This window comes from Malaclemys terrapin, chromosome 1 (genome assembly GCF_027887155.1).
Source record: "Malaclemys terrapin pileata isolate rMalTer1 chromosome 1, rMalTer1.hap1, whole genome shotgun sequence".
Classification (NCBI taxonomy): Eukaryota; Metazoa; Chordata; order Testudines; family Emydidae; genus Malaclemys; species Malaclemys terrapin.
In genome coordinates this window covers 267666700-267684418 of record NC_071505.1, presented here as the reverse complement: position 1 = coordinate 267684418, position 17719 = coordinate 267666700, and the positions used below count along the sequence as shown (strand labels likewise).

Genomic DNA, 17719 nt, shown 5'->3' with positions numbered 1-17719 from the left:
CTGCACTGCTGTAGCGCTTTATGCGAAGACAAGATTCTAGTTTCATTAATTTCTATCAACTTTAATCTTAACATTTAAAAAAAAAATTGGTGGCAGATACAAATGCGTGAAGGAAATGAACTGACTGATTAGGACTAACAGCTATGACTCAGATATTGAATAAACTTTTAAAAAAAAAGCACTTTCAAAACTCAAAGAACATGCCAAGAGCTACTGCTGGACAAATAATGCATTCTTGTTTATATAAAGGTTTTTATTTTTTTCAATTATGTTATATCATAGTTACTCTGAGTTACTAGGATATAGTGTAAAACTGAATTTAGACATTTAATATATTATCATCTACAGAAAAATTACCTTCATAAAGGAAGTCTCTCAATGTGTAGCACTTACTCTCAGCGTTAAATGTCACAGCTATTCTCATCTCTCATGACAAATTAAGCAATATTACAATTTATGAAATTATTTATATAATGTGCAGCTAGAGTCAGTAAGCCTCAAAGTGTTTTTACAGAACTACAAACTGTATACGTACAAGAATTACTTCACTTGCCATCAAAATATAGACAACCGTGGAGTGGAATTTAACCACAATTGTTTGCTAAATTTGGTACAAGTGGAAGAAATTGAGTTGTATAAGATACAAATCAAATATTTTATTTTTGAGTCATAGCAGACATTAACACTTTTTCAGATCTGCCTCATCTTAAGATTTTCTGTAACATAACCATAGCAGCTAAAAGGTTGAAGGAAAATGTGCTCCTAGCCTGATGCTCTCTGTGCCAAATTTGATGCTGAAGAAAAATATTTATACCTGTATTACATCATCTTTAAACAAGGATTATAATAGAAGTGTCACCAAATTTAATTATGATAGCATGCAGATAACATTAAAATAGTATTAAGATTTAACCACCTATTCCACCAATTTTTTTCCCCACTACTCAACAAAAATTAAAGTGGAGGTCAGATGTCAGCTTCACGTCACACGTTTTTTTAGTCTCATTCTCTTTTCTCAGTTATATCGGTCTACTTTCCCTCTCATATCTGTCTAGTTAGACTAAGCTTTTCAAAACAGAGACTTTAATTGTACATCTGTCTGACGTACCAGGCAAATAATTACATATAATGAGGTTATTCTAATTCACCACCATTAGGGTTACCATATTTTGAGTGTCCAAAAAGAGGACACTCCAGGGGGCCCCGGCCTCGCCCCCACCCCAACTCCACCCCTTCCCCAAAGTCCCCGCCCCAACTCCGCCCCCTCCCCTGCTTCCCGCGAACATTTGATTCGCGGGAAGCCTGAAGCAGGCAGCAGGTAAGCTGGGGGCGGTGGGGGGAGGAGGCACGGCCCAGTGTGGCCCCCCCCAACCGAGCGGCTCCCTCCGGCGGCCGGCCCCGGCGTCTCCAGCCTTGCTCGGCTCCTGGGGTGCCGGCCCCGGGCCAGCCCCCGGCTGAGCACCCCCGGCGCCCAGCCCCACCGGCCCGGCACCCCCGGCCCCCAGCCCCACCGGCCCGGCACCCCCGGCCCAGCACCCCCGGCCCAGCACCCCCGGCCCCTCCCTATTTTCCCGGATATGTTCGGCTTTTGGGGATTTCCCCCCGGACAGGGATTTGAGGCCCAAAAAGCCGGACATGTCCGGGAAAATCCGGATGTATGGTAACCCTAACCACCATAGTTTTCACATAAAATACTCCAGGAGCACATGCATACACATACAGTTGGCTTACTAAAAAGGGCATTATCAGCTTTAAAATTCAAGCAACGTATTTCACATTGCATTTTTCCATTGCACAGGATCTCTCTCTAGGCCATTTGAATGTAGGCAATTTCTCATAAAGGCACCAGCTGAATTTGAAATAGTAAAAGAGGCTCAAAAAAAGAAAATATAAATATTTAAACACAAACACTCCTTCCCATTCTTATGCAAAGTTCTCCAAAAACAGGAAGATGGGGAACGGCATAGGCTATGCCAGACCTCCAACACATTAAGACATCTTTGCCTACATTTCCCTAGAGGAGAGGTTTTCAAACTGTGGGACGCGCCCCTCTATGGGGGGGAGGGGGTATGGAGGAACATTTGGGGCAGCTCGGTGAGGACGCACGACCTCCACCCCGACTCACCTCAGTGGACCACCCAGACCATGGGTCAGCGTCAATGCCTCCGTGCCCACTGCTGGCTCTGCCCCCAGATACCATTGCATGCGTCTTTCCCCACCCTGAAAACCTGAGAGGGGAGGGGCAGGTATTGGGGGGCACAACCAAAAATTATAACTCAAAAGGGAGGGGGCTCAACTCAAAAAGTTAGAAAACTGTTGCCCTGAGCATAGGTTTTCACAGTGTGGGGTGTGCGGAGGTTATCGGGGAGAGTGACGACCCGATGCGAAGCAGAACAATAGTGTCTTGCTCTTTCTGAGCAGCAGAAGCAGTGGCGAAGGCAGCTAGTGCACAAGGGAAGGTAACTGATGAAGGGTTTGAGAGCCCATCCTCCGAGAGCCCTGCCCCTTCACCTCACACCCCACGTGTGCCCTGGATGCTGGGATGGTGGCCGCAGGCAGCAACAAAGGGAGTGGGGTCTGGCCAGCAGCAGCATGGAGGATGCACCTGGAGCCAGCAGATGCAGCCTGCTGCAGGGTCTGCAGAAGAGGGCAGCAGGCTGGGAGAGTGAGAGCAAGAGGGCTGGGCAGGACTGGGGAGGAGAGAGAAGGGGAACAAAGAAGGGTCGTGTATGGGACATGAAGCTTTGAGGGGGGGCGCGGCAAAAACAAGTTTAGGAATCTCTGCTTGAGACTTCTGTTTACTCAGATGGCCATTTAAAACCAGTTGGTGTATCCCTTGCTTTTACACGAGCGTACATACAAGAGACATAGATTCCATTTTTCCAAGTACAGGTCAGCCATTATGCCCTGCCGCTAAAAAGCCCACAACGTGAGTGGTTTAGAATAGCTCTCTCATTGCCCAAAGGAAAAATCAGTGGGCTTCCATTTTCATTCCAATTCCGTGTGTCCCAAACTGCTGATCTAAACAATTGCAACTGGGTACTGTTTGGATACTGAATACTTTGTCCTTCGGGTCGTGATGTGTTGAAGAACGTATATGCTGTAAAACCTATTTACTCCTCTCTCAGTTGACTGGCAGGAAACTCTCTGCTAGGGACCAGCAGCCCTGAACCCCTTTATGGTGGGCTCAACCCCAGACCCTCATCTGTTGTGACCACGGCCAATCTGAGGCCATCTCTAAGAGCAAACTTTGGGTGGATCTTTAAGTCCTGCATCCACCAGAGAAAGGAAGCTGTTAAGTCTGGGTTTGCAGAAAAGCAAGACAGGAAGAGCCCTGAATGGAGAAAAACAGTAGCTGTGAAGCTACAATTAGTGTGGATCCGATACTTTGGATGCAAAGTAGAAAAGGATGTCCCATCTCACTCCTCAGTCTAGCCTTTCAGGGAGAGGGTGCAATAGCGAACATACTGCCCTTCTTCATATCTCCAGTAAGGATTAGACCCCCGTTCAATGCATGAGTGGTTTGTCTCAAGGTCTGTCTTCACTGGGAACTTACATCAGCATAATTACATCTCTCAGAGATGTGAAAAATCCATATCCCTGAGAGACGTAGCTATGCCAACCTATCCCAATGTAGACAGCGCTAGGTGGATGGAAGAATTCTTCTGTTAACCTAGCTACCGCCTGTCAGGGAGGTGGATTACCTACGCTGATGAGGAAACCCCGCCTACCAGCGTAGGCAGTGTCTACACTGAAGTACAGCTGTTCCGCTATCACGTTTTCAGTGGAGACATAGCCCAAGTGATTTCTGTAGTGAAGGTATAGGTGGACAAAGAATACCTCCTTCAGGAAGGCTGGCTACTATAGCCACAATGATCTTGGTAAACACTTGGAAGCCGTCAACAGGTGAAAGACAAGCATTTAAACTGTCAGTAGCAACTCTGAACAAAGTTTAAGTGACCTCTGGTGGTCCACACAAATGGAACTATGCAAACAGGCATTTTACAGATCCAGGACCACAGGAATTCCCTCAGACTGGCCACTCTGATCGCAAAGCAAAGGGCCTCCATAAAGATTAACTGAACTCAGAGGAAGAAATTCCTAGTCTTAAAAAACACAAACTGTCAGAGGAAAACAGAGTAGAGATAACAAGTCTCTTGAATCTGCCTTTTGGAGTAAGTCTTGGGAGACTGCTCCAGAATGGATTATTTCAGCAAGTCTCCTGCAGTAGAAGAAGGGGTTTTGCAATACCTTGATGGAAACGTGATAGAGTGGCTTAGAGAAACAGTGTTTAAGGCACACAGACTAGAAAGTTTGTAGGTTCACTTATACGTAGACCTGAAGTCACCTTCTGATGGATTGTTGTAGACCCATGACAATCCAGGCAAAGATGCTTCTGAAGCACAGCAGACTGATCTCTCTTACTACAGCATGTCCTGAAGCAGCCAGAAAATGAGTGTTTGTTATCATGGCTTGGAAAATGGGAACCCCAAGCATTTCTGCCTAAGTGATGATTATCATCACTTTCTGCCTAAAAATACTGGGCCTTTGTAAGTGGTTCCCTATTGCAGCAAAATGTCATAGGCTGGGACACAGACATGCAAAGGCAGGTATGTTACTCCTGCATACAAACATCTTCTCAATATTTCACCAAAGGGGGTCATGTGTGGTCTCTGTCAAAAGCTAAGAACTAGCCAATTGTGCGATGTTTGTATGGGAAATAATTTGAGTTACGTAACATGTAGGATACTGGATTTCAAAATTACTGAAGTGAAACTTATCACCTGAGGCAAGAAGGATCTCAGGGCTAACTCAATCAACACTGAGAACAAAGGACATATGTGAAGCCAGCCCTATGTTCACTGTCTGGACCACATGCAGGGTTGAGGATTTACAATGACAAGAACCCCCGAGAAAAGTCTCCGAATAGGGGACCCCTGAGGTAAGAGACAGCAGTCTAACCGTATAAGAGAAGCTGAAAGGGTACATGACAAAGGAGAGACTCTGACAGCAGGGGTGTCTCATGAAAGATAGATCCCATCTTTCTGAACTGGACAAGCACTGTAACAACTGACCATTGGATGAGAAATTCGATATCTTGTTATTAAGCATAGGTGTGTTTTTCATGCTTTTCTTTTACTTGTAACCTTATGTTTCCAAACCCCTATACTTGCTTTTATTTGAATCTGTCTCGAGCTCTGTTAAATAAACTTCAATTTGGTTTTACTACAGACACAGGTAAGTGCTTTGTACGAAGAATGCTGAATTAAGATGAAACCAGTGAACTGGGGTGCATTGCTTCCATGGAGGCAGAGTATCAGCATATAATGTGCATGTCCAGAAAATAAGGAACTGGGTACTCAGTGGTATGTAAATTGCAAGCCTGCACTGGGACCAACAGGGCTTATGGAGTGCAGAACAGAGTGCTTGCATTGCCTGCAACCTGTAGCTGGGGAGGGTTTCCCCGCACGGGCACAGACAAGACTCTCTCACTGGAAGTAGGAGGTAGTGATTCACCCCGGACACCTCAGGTAACCTCCAAAAGTGTCACACAGGCTACATGTAAGGGAATCTTGGCGACAAAGTCTCTGGACCAGGCCTATTGCTATAGAGTTCTGAGTGACACTGGATCTTCCACACACCACTGGACACCGGAAAGTAGCCACCTCCAGGAGGAGATGGTCCATCTGTTCAGAAGTGCACTTCTTGTCCTTCTGTAGCCCTAACCAAACATCCCAAGGGCATATAATACCTTTTATGGGCAGTTTCCATTGTATTGTGTCTTATTATGGGACCCACTATTCCGTCTGTACAGAGTGTACTTCCACTACCAGACACGATCCATCCCTGCTGATGGGGGGGGAGCGCAAAGTGAGGGCAGCTGGCTTCAGCAGTGTTACTGAGTATGCTCAGTGCATGTGAGCATGTTCAATACAAGGCAAGCAGCAAATCTGGGGGGGGTGGAGAGGGTGTGCCAATGTGACCCCTCATGCCGCCCTCCCCTCTCTTCCCCCCTGCCTCTGCCCACTGCCACAAGATAGGAAAGTGTTTCCTGGAAGCCAGAAGTGTAGCATTAAAAACTTATACTTTAGGACGGCATGGTAAGTATCAAAAGGACTGACTAAGGACTAGTTGTGAGCCTAAGAGCCCCTTTATGCCAACTAGCAAAGGCACACCCAACACACTGTAGTTAGAACATTTAGCCAAACAGTGTCTTGTATCACAAACTGGTGACACATTGTTTATTAATATTATTGTGTGATGTTTGTATGGTTAGTGTATATAATTATTTACACATGTGCTAGAAATAGGTTACTAAAATATCTTCCGACCAAGCAATCTAAGTAGAGCGGATAAACAAGTTTGTCGCTGACAAAGGAACGTTTTGTCTGTCTGTCTCCAATGTAAATTGAGCAAGGTGAAGCCAGAGACAATGGAAGTACATTTACATTTAATGTAAACGAAGGGAACTGACTGTCTAATCTCCAGGAACCCGCACTCTTGTTAAGGCAGTGGGGTGACAGGGGGCTTACTGTTCTGGGCAGCCCTGAGGAGAGCATCACACTAGTATCCAATATACTCTGAATGGTTTTATGAATAAGTACTATATTAGCTCCTTTATTGTAGATTCACAATTAGTGGGATCAACACATCCTATCCTTCAGGAAAAGGATGCGTTTACATGGGCATTTTTACATTCTTTCTAAATGAGCTATAGTTAATCCTAGAGATGATACAAAAGTGAACACAGGAAAATGGCAGCAGTCTGCATCAAAGTTCTTCTTTGAACGTCTGACCTTCTCCTTGTACTGATATATCCATACCAAAGACCAACAAAGATAGCAGCCTCTCAACCTTACAGGCTCTTAGCTAATACAGCAGAGGTATAGAATATATTGCATGGAGCTGGTAACTTCCATGGCCCACATCCTTCTTCTCTTCCCCAGTCAAAACTCCAACCCATCAGATTAGTGAAAGGTAGAGATATGCAACTAGGTACGATTTCCTTCCAGAGCCTGGAAACAGACTCCACAGAGAGGAAAGAAAATAGGAGGCAAAGTAATCATGTCACTTTAGAAGCGGTGGAAGAAAGGGTGGGAAAATAAGTTAGCAGGACATAAGTAACCTACATCAGCTGGGAGACAGGAAAGAACTGAAGTGAATGACACAGCCCTTTTTAAAAAGAGCAATCATCTTCCTTTGTTTTCAACTGCTCATCTGCTGGCAGAATGTTACAATACGTACTACAGAATGCTAAAATGCTCATTTTATTGAAAACACTAATACATTCCAATGTTATTTTATCATTTAATTTATTACATGAAGGATACTAGATAGGAAAATGACAGTTCTTTGTAGATTATACCATCTGCTCCAATTATGATTTCTACCGTTCCATGAACAGGCTGACTTTATGTCAAAATTAAATTGATCTACATTAAGCTATGTTTACGCTTTGTTTAAGAAAATCACAGAAGCTAGAGATAGAAAGTCTATTAGGTCATTTAGTCCATCCCCCTTCAAAAGCATTGTTGTTTGCTGCAGTATGTTTTCTAGTGCTGGATCCAGTCTACGTTTCAGTACAACTAAGCCTCAAAGAAATACGTCCAGTTAGTGGTGAGGAGGCATTGGATACCATGCTTTATATCATAAACCTTAAGTTCAAATTTCAGTGCATTCATTAAGAGACTAGATGGAAGGCAAAATATTTGCCATGGAAAATCTTGACTCCAAGCACTTCAGAGAGAGAGAGAGAGAGAGAGAGAGAGAGAGAAAGAAAATGAATGGGGGAGTAGTATATAATAAAGAAAAGGAGTTACAGAGCGACTCATTACACATGCATTTTTAAGGCACTATCACAGAAGTATCTGGGTGCTCAAGTGCCACTCAATTAACTTGGTATTACAGTAATATTTTGTTGGTCTAACAGAAGAGGTTGCTTAAGGCATGAAGTGGATAACTCAAGACTACATAAGAGAAGGCAGCTGAGGGAGACAATGAAAAATTAAGTATAATACTAATAGAAAAAGTCTCTAAGTTATATGCAAAAAGACTTAAGCATCTTTTCCAAAAACTGACATTCAGTACCTTTTTAAATTTTCCTTGTCGTTTTGCTGCAGACTGCCCCTGGGAGTTAGAATAACATACCGTAAGAAAACATACACACACTACACAGGATGGAGACACCTTCTCTGTATGATTATGGTTTATTTTCAACCTAGAGAGCTCAAACTACTAAAGTGCCAGGTCTGTGGTCAAAACATGCTCTTAAAGCATACAAATATTTTAATGTCTTTTCAATTAAAAAAATGCATTTTTGTGTATACAGTTTGTTGTTCCTAGTAAGACAGAAGTGTTGTTAACCACTTAGCTCAATGAAAAATGGCAAAATGAACTTTAGAATACAACACAATTGAGAGTTTTAGATTAAAATGGAAATTAAGTGGCATTGTTCCATTTTATAATACTTAAGTAGAATTAATGTACAAAAATACTACTGCATTTTTTTTTTTTTTTCAGTTCACACTTAGTGGACTAGAACAACACTGTTGCCTATTCCTCCCTTTTGTCACTTGGTGCATAGTGATGTTCACTGATGGCAGCAGCAAGAATGCGACACTATTGATGGCACCCATCCAACAAACTGTTCCCATAACATGATACACAAGTTCGTGATTGTGTAAAGAATCTGAAGTGAAAAGTTCGCTCAATGAGCTCTATATTTCTCTTGAACCATTTTCAAAAAAACTGACTTGATAAGCAATAACTACTCCATCTCCAGTGGTTCCCACTCTAGAAATTACTGTACCTAATGGGTATTTAATTTGATGTAAAATAGCCTAGCCAAGAATTACAACAAATTCTTCTGCTGAATTTCAAATGAAAGGGAAAATATCCTATGCTATCATTATAGTTATATGTTTATTGAAACAGCAATAAACTTCCAATCTGGCTGTGAATTTATTGTACATACAAGTAAATATAAACCAAACTAAAAGTTTAACATGCTGGATTACTGGGTTTCTCAAGTTTTTCTGGCCCAAGAAAAAGTATGGCTTCCTGAATACAAACATTCCATTTTCTTGTAAATTGTTACCTAGCCGGTAGTATTATATGCACCTAGATTTAATACATTATGTTGTCTCCATAATAGGTCATAAATCAAATACATTTAATCTAACCCGCTTGAAATTATTTCTTGGCCTGCTATACAAGATTTCCTATGTCCCAACATATGCCTATGACTGTATAGAAAACATTTGACATTTAATCTTAGCAATAACCAATTTAAAAAATACTGGAGTATCTGAGAGAATCCTTCCTAAACTTCGCACTAAGTGAAGTGGAGACTGATTTGGCTTTTACAGCTAGAGTCAGATTGAAAATTCATTCAAGTCAGGAAATTAAGTTTCTAGGTCTCTACATACTGACCAAGGAGGTACAGCTTTTCTATTATGACATAAGGAGGTAGAAAAGAGATCTTAGGTCATAACATTGGCGCACACAGCTGTATTAGTGGTTGACAACATCAGAAGTCTGGAGCAGGTACGAAAGCCTGCCCCAGCATTACAGTCTACAAAACAGATGTCGCCTAAGTTTTAAAAGTAAAATGTAAGTAGGTGTCAAAAGGCACATTTATTTTGTATTTGTTTTGCTGGAAGCTGCATGCACGCGAGTAAGGAAGTGTACTACATAAGTGACTAGAAAAGCAACATGCAAAAGCAAAACACATGAAGTAGTATTGTACATTAAAAAATGACACAGGTAGACAATTATACAAAGAACCCTATTCTTACAAGTTTGTCATAACTGTGGAAAAAAAGCAGTTGCCTCTACAGCAATTCAAAATGCTTCTGCGTAGTTTTAAATAATTTTTGGAAATTTAGGATTTACATGTTATAATTTCAAATTAAATTGCAGGATTACATTTTAAATATTCAGATTTAAGTTTACACTAGGACAACTGATTTTACAAAAACCCATGTGTCTCACTTACTACACTGAACACTCTCTTAACAGGAAGATTAAGAAAGTAAAGCACAATGATCATCATCAAGACACAGAATTTCCCATTTAGAAAAATAGGAACTTTTGAGAACAGTAGTCTTTATTAGTTTCAAGTACTCACAGCTTTCTTTCCAAGTTCCATCTTAGACAATGTCAGAGCTCCTACAAGATAACATCCTGGCCCTGCTCCTTTAGGTATTCTAATAAAAAATAAAGGAAAATACAAATATAATCAAACAAGGATATGCTAAAATGATTTAAGTTCCACTAATACTAAACATATAAAGAACTCAAAACTGTCAAACAGCAACACTTAAAGTCACATTTTGTTAATCAGTTTACAATGCGGAACTACAAACGCTAGAAAGGTATGTATCACATGAGTATCATTTTAGTTGGATTTATAGAAGCAGCTGGTTAAATCTACATCAGAAAATAGGTAACATCAACTTACTTGTCATCAGGCAGGGATGTAACAAAGAATGGATGACTGTGTTTTGGTGGCAATGTCAAACTGTTTGATTTCTTCTTTCCTAAGAGAGCAAGGCTATGGTTTTCATAAATATCTAAGCTCAAAGTATTAGACAACCTATGAGAAACAACAAATGGAAGGTCTTTGATGCGATCCAGTTCACTGTTCTGTTCATGACGGATTTGTAACCGAATAGTGTAATCTCCTTTCTCCAGTTTCAGGGAATACTGAAAGAAAGAGGTTCTCATAAAATGCCAAGATTAAGAAGTTTTACCATGCACACACAATCCTACAAATAAAATCAGAATCATGTTCTTCCTTAAGCTGCCAGAGCTTTATTGGTTAACAGAGAATCTTTTATCTACATTTATATTAATGAGAAATAAAAGGTAGTAATGCCCAGTACCTTTGCTTTCAGTAGAATTACCACCTCACTGACTAAAAGAGCATATTGTACTATATACTGAGGATTAATGGCTCACTTTGTATTATTTTGGGGATCTGTAACTAGTACACATCTTTGCCGGAAGCCCCTAGAATGCTCTGATTACCGGGGGTTGCAGAGGTGTTCCCTTTCTCACAGTATTGAGCATTCAAGCCTGAACATATATAAGCTGCTGCAACCTTGTTCCTTAGTTCCTTTTGCCACTTCAAAGACTCCATTCTAGACTCCAAAGAAGTGGGGATGGAAAATATCGTGTAGCTACGTGCACTCCGTGATCTCTAAGAATTACACCTGCAGCCATGTAGCCTACTGAACATTGGTTGTACAGAGCCACACTTTTGGAAGACTGATGAGCAGCTGTGTCTCAAGAGGACTTCAACTGCAATACCACTCTTCCAAACTAGGCATCAGACCTTGAAACTAAGTCCAGGAAGCAATATTGCTTGAAGGTATGAATAAAGGCGATGAAAACAAGTTTTCAGATACCTTTGATAAGGATGTTTCTAAGAAACTACAGAAGTTGCCTTATTTCTAGTGAAAGCTGTAAGAACTTTAGGTACCAGTGACACAATCTCTGGCAGGTTGTACAATTTTGAATCAAGATGCAATATCAGTCTGAATAATTGAGTGGATAAAGCCTCATTTCCATGAAGTACAATCTAGGGAATTTCCCAATGACCTTTGTCTTGTCATGATAGATCAAACTCATAGTTACTGTGTCAAAGTTATGTAGCCCAGCTTCTCCTAGCTTTATAAGTGGCTAGGAAAGACTACTACCCTGTTTCCCCGAAAATAAGACAGTGTCTTATATTAATTTTTGCTCCCAAAGATGCGCTAGGTCTTCTTTTCAGGGGATGTCTTATTTTTCAGAAATGAAAAATGCCTTATTATCGGTGGATGCCTTATTATCGGGGAGGTCTTATTATCGGGGGGATGCCTTATATTACAACGAGAGGCAAAACTGTAAGTAGGCCTTATTTTCGGAGGATGTCTTATTTTCGGGGAAACAGGGTAGTAAATTAATCATCATCTTTCTTGAGTTAATCCAGTCAAACTGTGTCTTCTACCACCAATACATTACTAGATTTGTTTATATGGAAATCAGACAAACTAAAATTCTGGTTGTGGGCAAAGAGCCACATTGTCATTATGGAATATCAAATGAGTAGGGTCCAGTGATCATGGCCTGCAATTCATAGACTCTGTCTTTCGTATAACAGCAGCAGCAAATAATCTTCAAGGAAAGGTAATAAAAGTCCTGATTTAGCAGAGCACCCACAAATGTGAGCAATCCCATTTAAATTAATGAAATTTAAGCAAATTCTTGAAGTTAAGAATGTCATATGCACATTCTTAAGATTAGGCATATGTGTTTTGTTGAAACAAGTTCATAAAGGGCAGTCTGCCAGAAGCTCCAAAGATACTCCATCAGCTCTTTAAGTACCAGATTTAACCCCCAAAGCAGGGGTTCTCAAACTGGGGGTTGTGACCTCTCACGGGGTAGCAAGGTGGTTACATGGGGTCAAGGGGCTGAAAGCCCCAAGCCCCCATTAAATTTAATTACCCCCCTCATGTTTTTAATTTATAAAAGGAGTCACACTCAGAGGCTTGCTGTGTGAAAGGGGTCACCAATACAAAAAGTTTGAAAACCACTACCAAAGAGGACCCAACTTGTGTATTGTTAGGAAGACATGGAGTAGACCTTGGAAAAGTGGTTTCATTACATTTCATGATGTTTAAGTGGAACTTCGACAACGTTCATGGTAAACTGTTACAGGAGCCAAGTTGCAGTTTAGCAACATACCTATATTTTTGTTTTTGTTTTGTTTTTTGAGGGGTGGGGAAGGGTTGAACAGCAAATGGATAATCCAATATGAGAGAAATAGAAGCAGATATTGTGTCAACTTGCTTTAGGACTGCTCAAAGAGAAAATCTCTCCCAAGTCACCATAGGTTTGTATGGCCCTCTATCAAGAGATTCTTAATAGCTGAAGATAGTGAATGCTTTTTGGAGATAAAGATTTCAAAAATCAAGCAGTCAAATGCATGAATTTTGGGTCTGGATGTAGTATGCTGGCCAGTTTCTGTGAAAGGAGGTCTGGAAGTTATAACATCAAGTGGCTAATTTATATTCTCTCCATTTGCTGGTGATTATAAAGCTTGAGTGATGCAGTTTTTGTGTACAAGGAAAACTTGTGAATTTATTTTGTTTCTTCAATTTAAAAAAAAAATACAACTATGGATACCCATCTAGTACTCTGGTGAACAACAAACTTAAACTGATCTTTCCAGAAAGTAAGAATGATCAAAAGCTACATTAATAAAGGCCAACTGGGAATCTGAATTATTAGAAAATAATTCCAAGAACTAAAGTCAGTAAAGAAGACTTCCACTTTTCTTTTTATTCTTCTATACCAATTCAGATATATAGCCTTTCCGAAAGCGGTACAGGAACCTATACAGAGGGTAGAATACCTAAAAGTCTTGTGAAAATCCACCTTCCTACCAAAGGCAGCACCAAAGAAGTCTTCCACAACCAGCCTCTCACACTTAAAAAGGCTGTTGAAAGACACTGATGGAGGCTACCTTAGAAATCTAATACAGGTGCCTCTGATAGGATAAAAGCAACCACTCTGCTAGACAAATACACCAGCACTAGGAAGAGCTTGAGGGACCCTTTCTGCCTTACACAGAAAAATTGAAACTGTGCAACATCTTAGTAAAAAGACAGGGACTGCAGTTCACGTCTCTGGTAGCATTGGTCACACTAAGGCAAGCAGTCGCATGGTAAAAGCTTTTTGTAGTTAAAAAAAGAAAAAGAAGAAAAAAAAAGTCAAATTTTTCAAATCTTCTTCCTTACTCTACAAAGAAAGAATGACACATGTTCCACCAGATGGAGAACACTGGCAATTTCCAGTTAGCATGTTCCTTTTACAAAATACACCACTCAAAAGTGCAATTACTACATCCTGTGGTTATCTGATGGCAGGGACTATCTATACCTATGGGTCTGGATAGACAGGTGGGGAGGGGGAAAAGAAGGAATATAATTTTCATATTATGTAGAATGTCTGATCAGGGTAAATATATCCCTCTGTACCTGGTGTGGATAAGCATCACCTGACCCCATTTGTCTTTTGTTCTGGTCAAATATAATCCACAGCTGGCTGTCAAATTCAGATTCATACAACAATTCACAAAGCAGTGGACAGCTTGGAGTCACTTCCCCACTCTTAGGCTATAAAAAAAAAGTCAAAACACAGTTGAATATTGCGTAGTGAAAGGTACACTTCTGAAGTAATGATTCAGAAATAAGTCTATATTAATCATAGTAAAACTTAAACAATCCTTCCAATTTATGATTAATTAGAATCTCTGTTCTCACAGTTTGCATTACAACTGGCATCAGCTACAGAAGCACTCCAAGATTCTGTGATCCAGCACATCCTAGAGCTCTCCCTACTCCTTTTGTTAGGAAATTCACAAAAAAGTTCTAGAGATATGAAGTTTAAAACAGTGTTAACCAATTAAAACTTACTTGATGAAAGTTGTACGTCAAAATCATCTCATATAGTTGCCGATTATTTGGCAAAACATCTCTGGATCCTAAAGGTTTTATTTTAGCGCTCACTGGTCTGCAATTGAACACAACAGCAAGTTTTAGGAACAGTTTTCCTATACAATTTGCCTGAACAGTTTGTCTAAACAGAAACTCGCATGCCTTATGACAGTCTTCAATTACATGATCGATCACATGCAATTTTTTCGACAGAACCCATGCCTCTTACACCTGCAAAGGATGGACCTGCTTTGGGGATGAATCAGGGTTATGTAGTGAAGCAGACTTGTCTACAAGATCCCTGATCCACTACTGCAGAAGTTGGAAGGCGTGTAGTGAATGAGGCATGGTATTGCAGGAAAAGGATGGTCTATGGTTAAGACAGCTGAATCGTACCCTGGAAATTGGACTATATCTTTGCCTCTGCCACAGAGTTCCTATATGCATGTCACTTAAATCCATCTTTTCCACACGCAATCATTAATTACATGTTCCTCATTTTCTGGGCACACAACTTGAGACCCTGGGCTTTGATTTGCCAAAGGGCTGAGCACTCACAAATGCAAATGAACTCAGTAGGAGCTGGTCTTGGAACACACAAATTGCAGTACTTTGAAAAATCAGGTTCTAGGGGTCTCAATTTGGGCACCCAAGGCGAGTGGATACTTCTGACCTTAATATGTCTGTCCCTCAACTATCCGTCTATAAAAAAGGGGGATAATATGCATCTCTCACAGGGGCACTAAAGATAGTTCAGAATGTTTAAGAAGCACTCAAATACTGGTCATGAGTGCCACAACACATGAGGAAATTAATAATTCTGTCTTTAGATCAGAGTTTAAAGAGTGTGCAGTAAATAAGGCACAGGAGACACGCACTGAATAATGAGAAAAAAATTAAATGGCTGCTCATTAAGTGAGCACCCCCCATGCTGCATTTTGAATGAGGTTGGGGTCCTGTAGAAAAAAAATAATGTGATGATATAATCAAAGACCATCTTAATGCATAAGCACAAACGGGCAGAATATTATGTTTGCTCTAAGCAACCTTAATTCTGGCATTTCCTAACTTTAGAGTGCTTCATCTTGCAACTTTAGTTTCCTTTTAATAGTGTGTTTGTAATTTCCTAGATTTTTTAAAAAAAGCAAACAAAACCCAGAAATTCCAGCATGTGGCATCACATTGGGACCCATATGGGTTATCAACAGGTTGGAACCATTGGAGCCAGAACACAGTCCTCTGCCACTTGAGCTAATTGAGTAACTGACAGAAGTAACAGGTTATCTTCCATACAGACTAGCACTAGAGGGGGAGAGGACACTTTCCTGTCAGTAAATATTGTGAAATCTCCTAGCAGCCGAAGGGTGAGCCCTCAAGAATCTTGGGCTACATTCCTGGCTAAGAAGGGAAGTGTGCTCCAACAGGCACACGCCCTTCTTCCTGTTTCTCCCAAGCTAACTTGTTCTTCCTCTTTCCCATCCCCTCCAACAACCTGTCCCTGTCTTGTTCTTCCCTACCCTGGCTTCTGGTCCCAGTCCAATCCTCCTTGCCTACCCATGCCATCTCCACTTGTCAGGCTTCTCATTCTTATCACATTTTTTCTTGCCCAGCCAATTCTAGTCTCCCCACTGGGGATCCCCGTCTAAATCCTGGTCTTCCCTTCACACCAAGTGTCCCCCATCCCAGTCTCCTAGCCCAGCCAGTCCCAGTTATTCCCTCCTGATTCTTTGTCCTGTGTGTCTCTTCCCTCCCCACAGCCCTAGTCATCCCAGCCCTCCCTATTTCACCCCAGTTCCTTGTCCTAATCAGTCACAGTTTCCCCCTCACCCACCTCACAACTCCTCATCAGATCTCCCCTCTCTTCCTCTGCCATTTGCCCTCTTCTCCCCCCAGTTCTCAGTTTTGTTGTTCAGCCAGTCCCAATCTCTCCCCCTCCCACCCAGCTCCTTCTCCAATCTCAGTGTTTCTCCTCCGTCCCACCAACTGTCTCCCAGTTCCAGATTCCCTCTCCCGACAACCTCTTAAGCTTTCTGTTCTAATCTTCTTGCTCAGCTAGTTCGAGTCCCTAACCCCTTCGGGATCTTAGTAACAGTTTCTATTCCTTCTCCTACCAGCCCCAGTCTCACCAGGATCCCTGTCCCTATCCACTCCTTTTCCTCTCCCCCTATTCAGTTCTAGTCCCTTTTGCATTTGAGTCAGGTGGCTTCCTCTTCATCCTCATTGGGATTCAGACAAGGAGCCCAGAAGAGGAGACTAGGACTGGCTGGACATGGCAAATGTGATTAGGATGAGAAGTCTTTCTGGGCACCATTAGGCAGGGTCATTGAACACAGGAGAGCCAGTATCCCTGCTCAGTTCCAGACTCCCGCCCTACTCTGGCCTGAAGCAACCTGGAGCTGCCATTATAAAGATCTGTCAACTCTGCCTGCGCATCTCGTGGAGGTGGAGTACAGCAGTCAACGGGAGAGTGCCCGGGGGTCGATTTATCGCATCTAGACTAGATGCGATAAATCGACCCCTGCCCGCCAATCCAGCGGGTAGTATAGACATAACAGTAAAATGAATAACTTTGGGTAATTCATGTTTATTTCAAGAATTACTATTTTAATTACAGGCTAAGCAACTTTGAAAAATTAGACAATTTTCAACAAAGACCCCAAAACAGCAACTGTACCTGAGCGTTTGGACCCAGCTTTTCAGATTTATGCAAGGAGCAATATCTTCATATTTCAGTGTGGACTGAACATCAAAACGGACAATGCCTTCTGAAGCATGCTTTAAAAAAAAAAAGTATTTAACGGTTAACTTGGTTCTCAGCTTTATTTATAAATACATATAAAAAATTCTAACCCATTACTGGCCTTTCTTCAGAATAGAATCATAGAAATGTAGGAGTAGAAGGGACCTCTATAGGACTTCTAGTCCAGTCCCCCACACTCAAGGCAGGACTGAGTATTATCATTCTAGACCATTCTTGACTGGTGTTTATCTAAGCTGCTTCGAATGTCGGAGATGCCACAACTTCCCTAGGCAATTTATTCTAGTGCTTAACTACCCCGATAATTAGGAAGTTTGTCCTAACGTCCAACCTAAACTTTCCTTGCTGTAATTTAAGCCCATTGCTACTTTAGGTATTTATGTTTGAAAAACTGCATCCTAGACCATTATTCCCTGTAAATACTTGCAAGTTTAATGGATGAACATAGCTTTTTTGTACTAATCGTGATCAATACATT

The 17719-nt window shown here is 41.4% G+C and overlaps 1 protein-coding gene across 2 annotated transcripts in view; it reads right to left on the bottom strand.

The window, feature by feature from the left end:
• The window catches only part of TPP2 (tripeptidyl peptidase 2), a 70659-nt gene that overhangs the window by 12203 nt on the left and 40737 nt on the right, over positions 1–17719 (bottom strand). Inside the window, exons 19-24 of one of the 2 annotated variants that reach the window (XM_054012879.1) lie at positions 17158–17258; positions 14463–14559; positions 14025–14162; positions 10463–10707; positions 10130–10208; positions 8089–8127 (exon numbers count right to left, since the gene is read on the bottom strand). In XM_054012879.1, the coding sequence (XP_053868854.1) occupies positions 8089–8127; positions 10130–10208; positions 10463–10707; positions 14025–14162; positions 14463–14559; positions 17158–17258 (699 nt within the window). The remainder of the gene's footprint in view (positions 1–8088; positions 8128–10129; positions 10209–10462; positions 10708–14024; positions 14163–14462; positions 14560–17157; positions 17259–17719) is intronic. The other variant, XM_054012889.1, reaches the window with a different exon arrangement.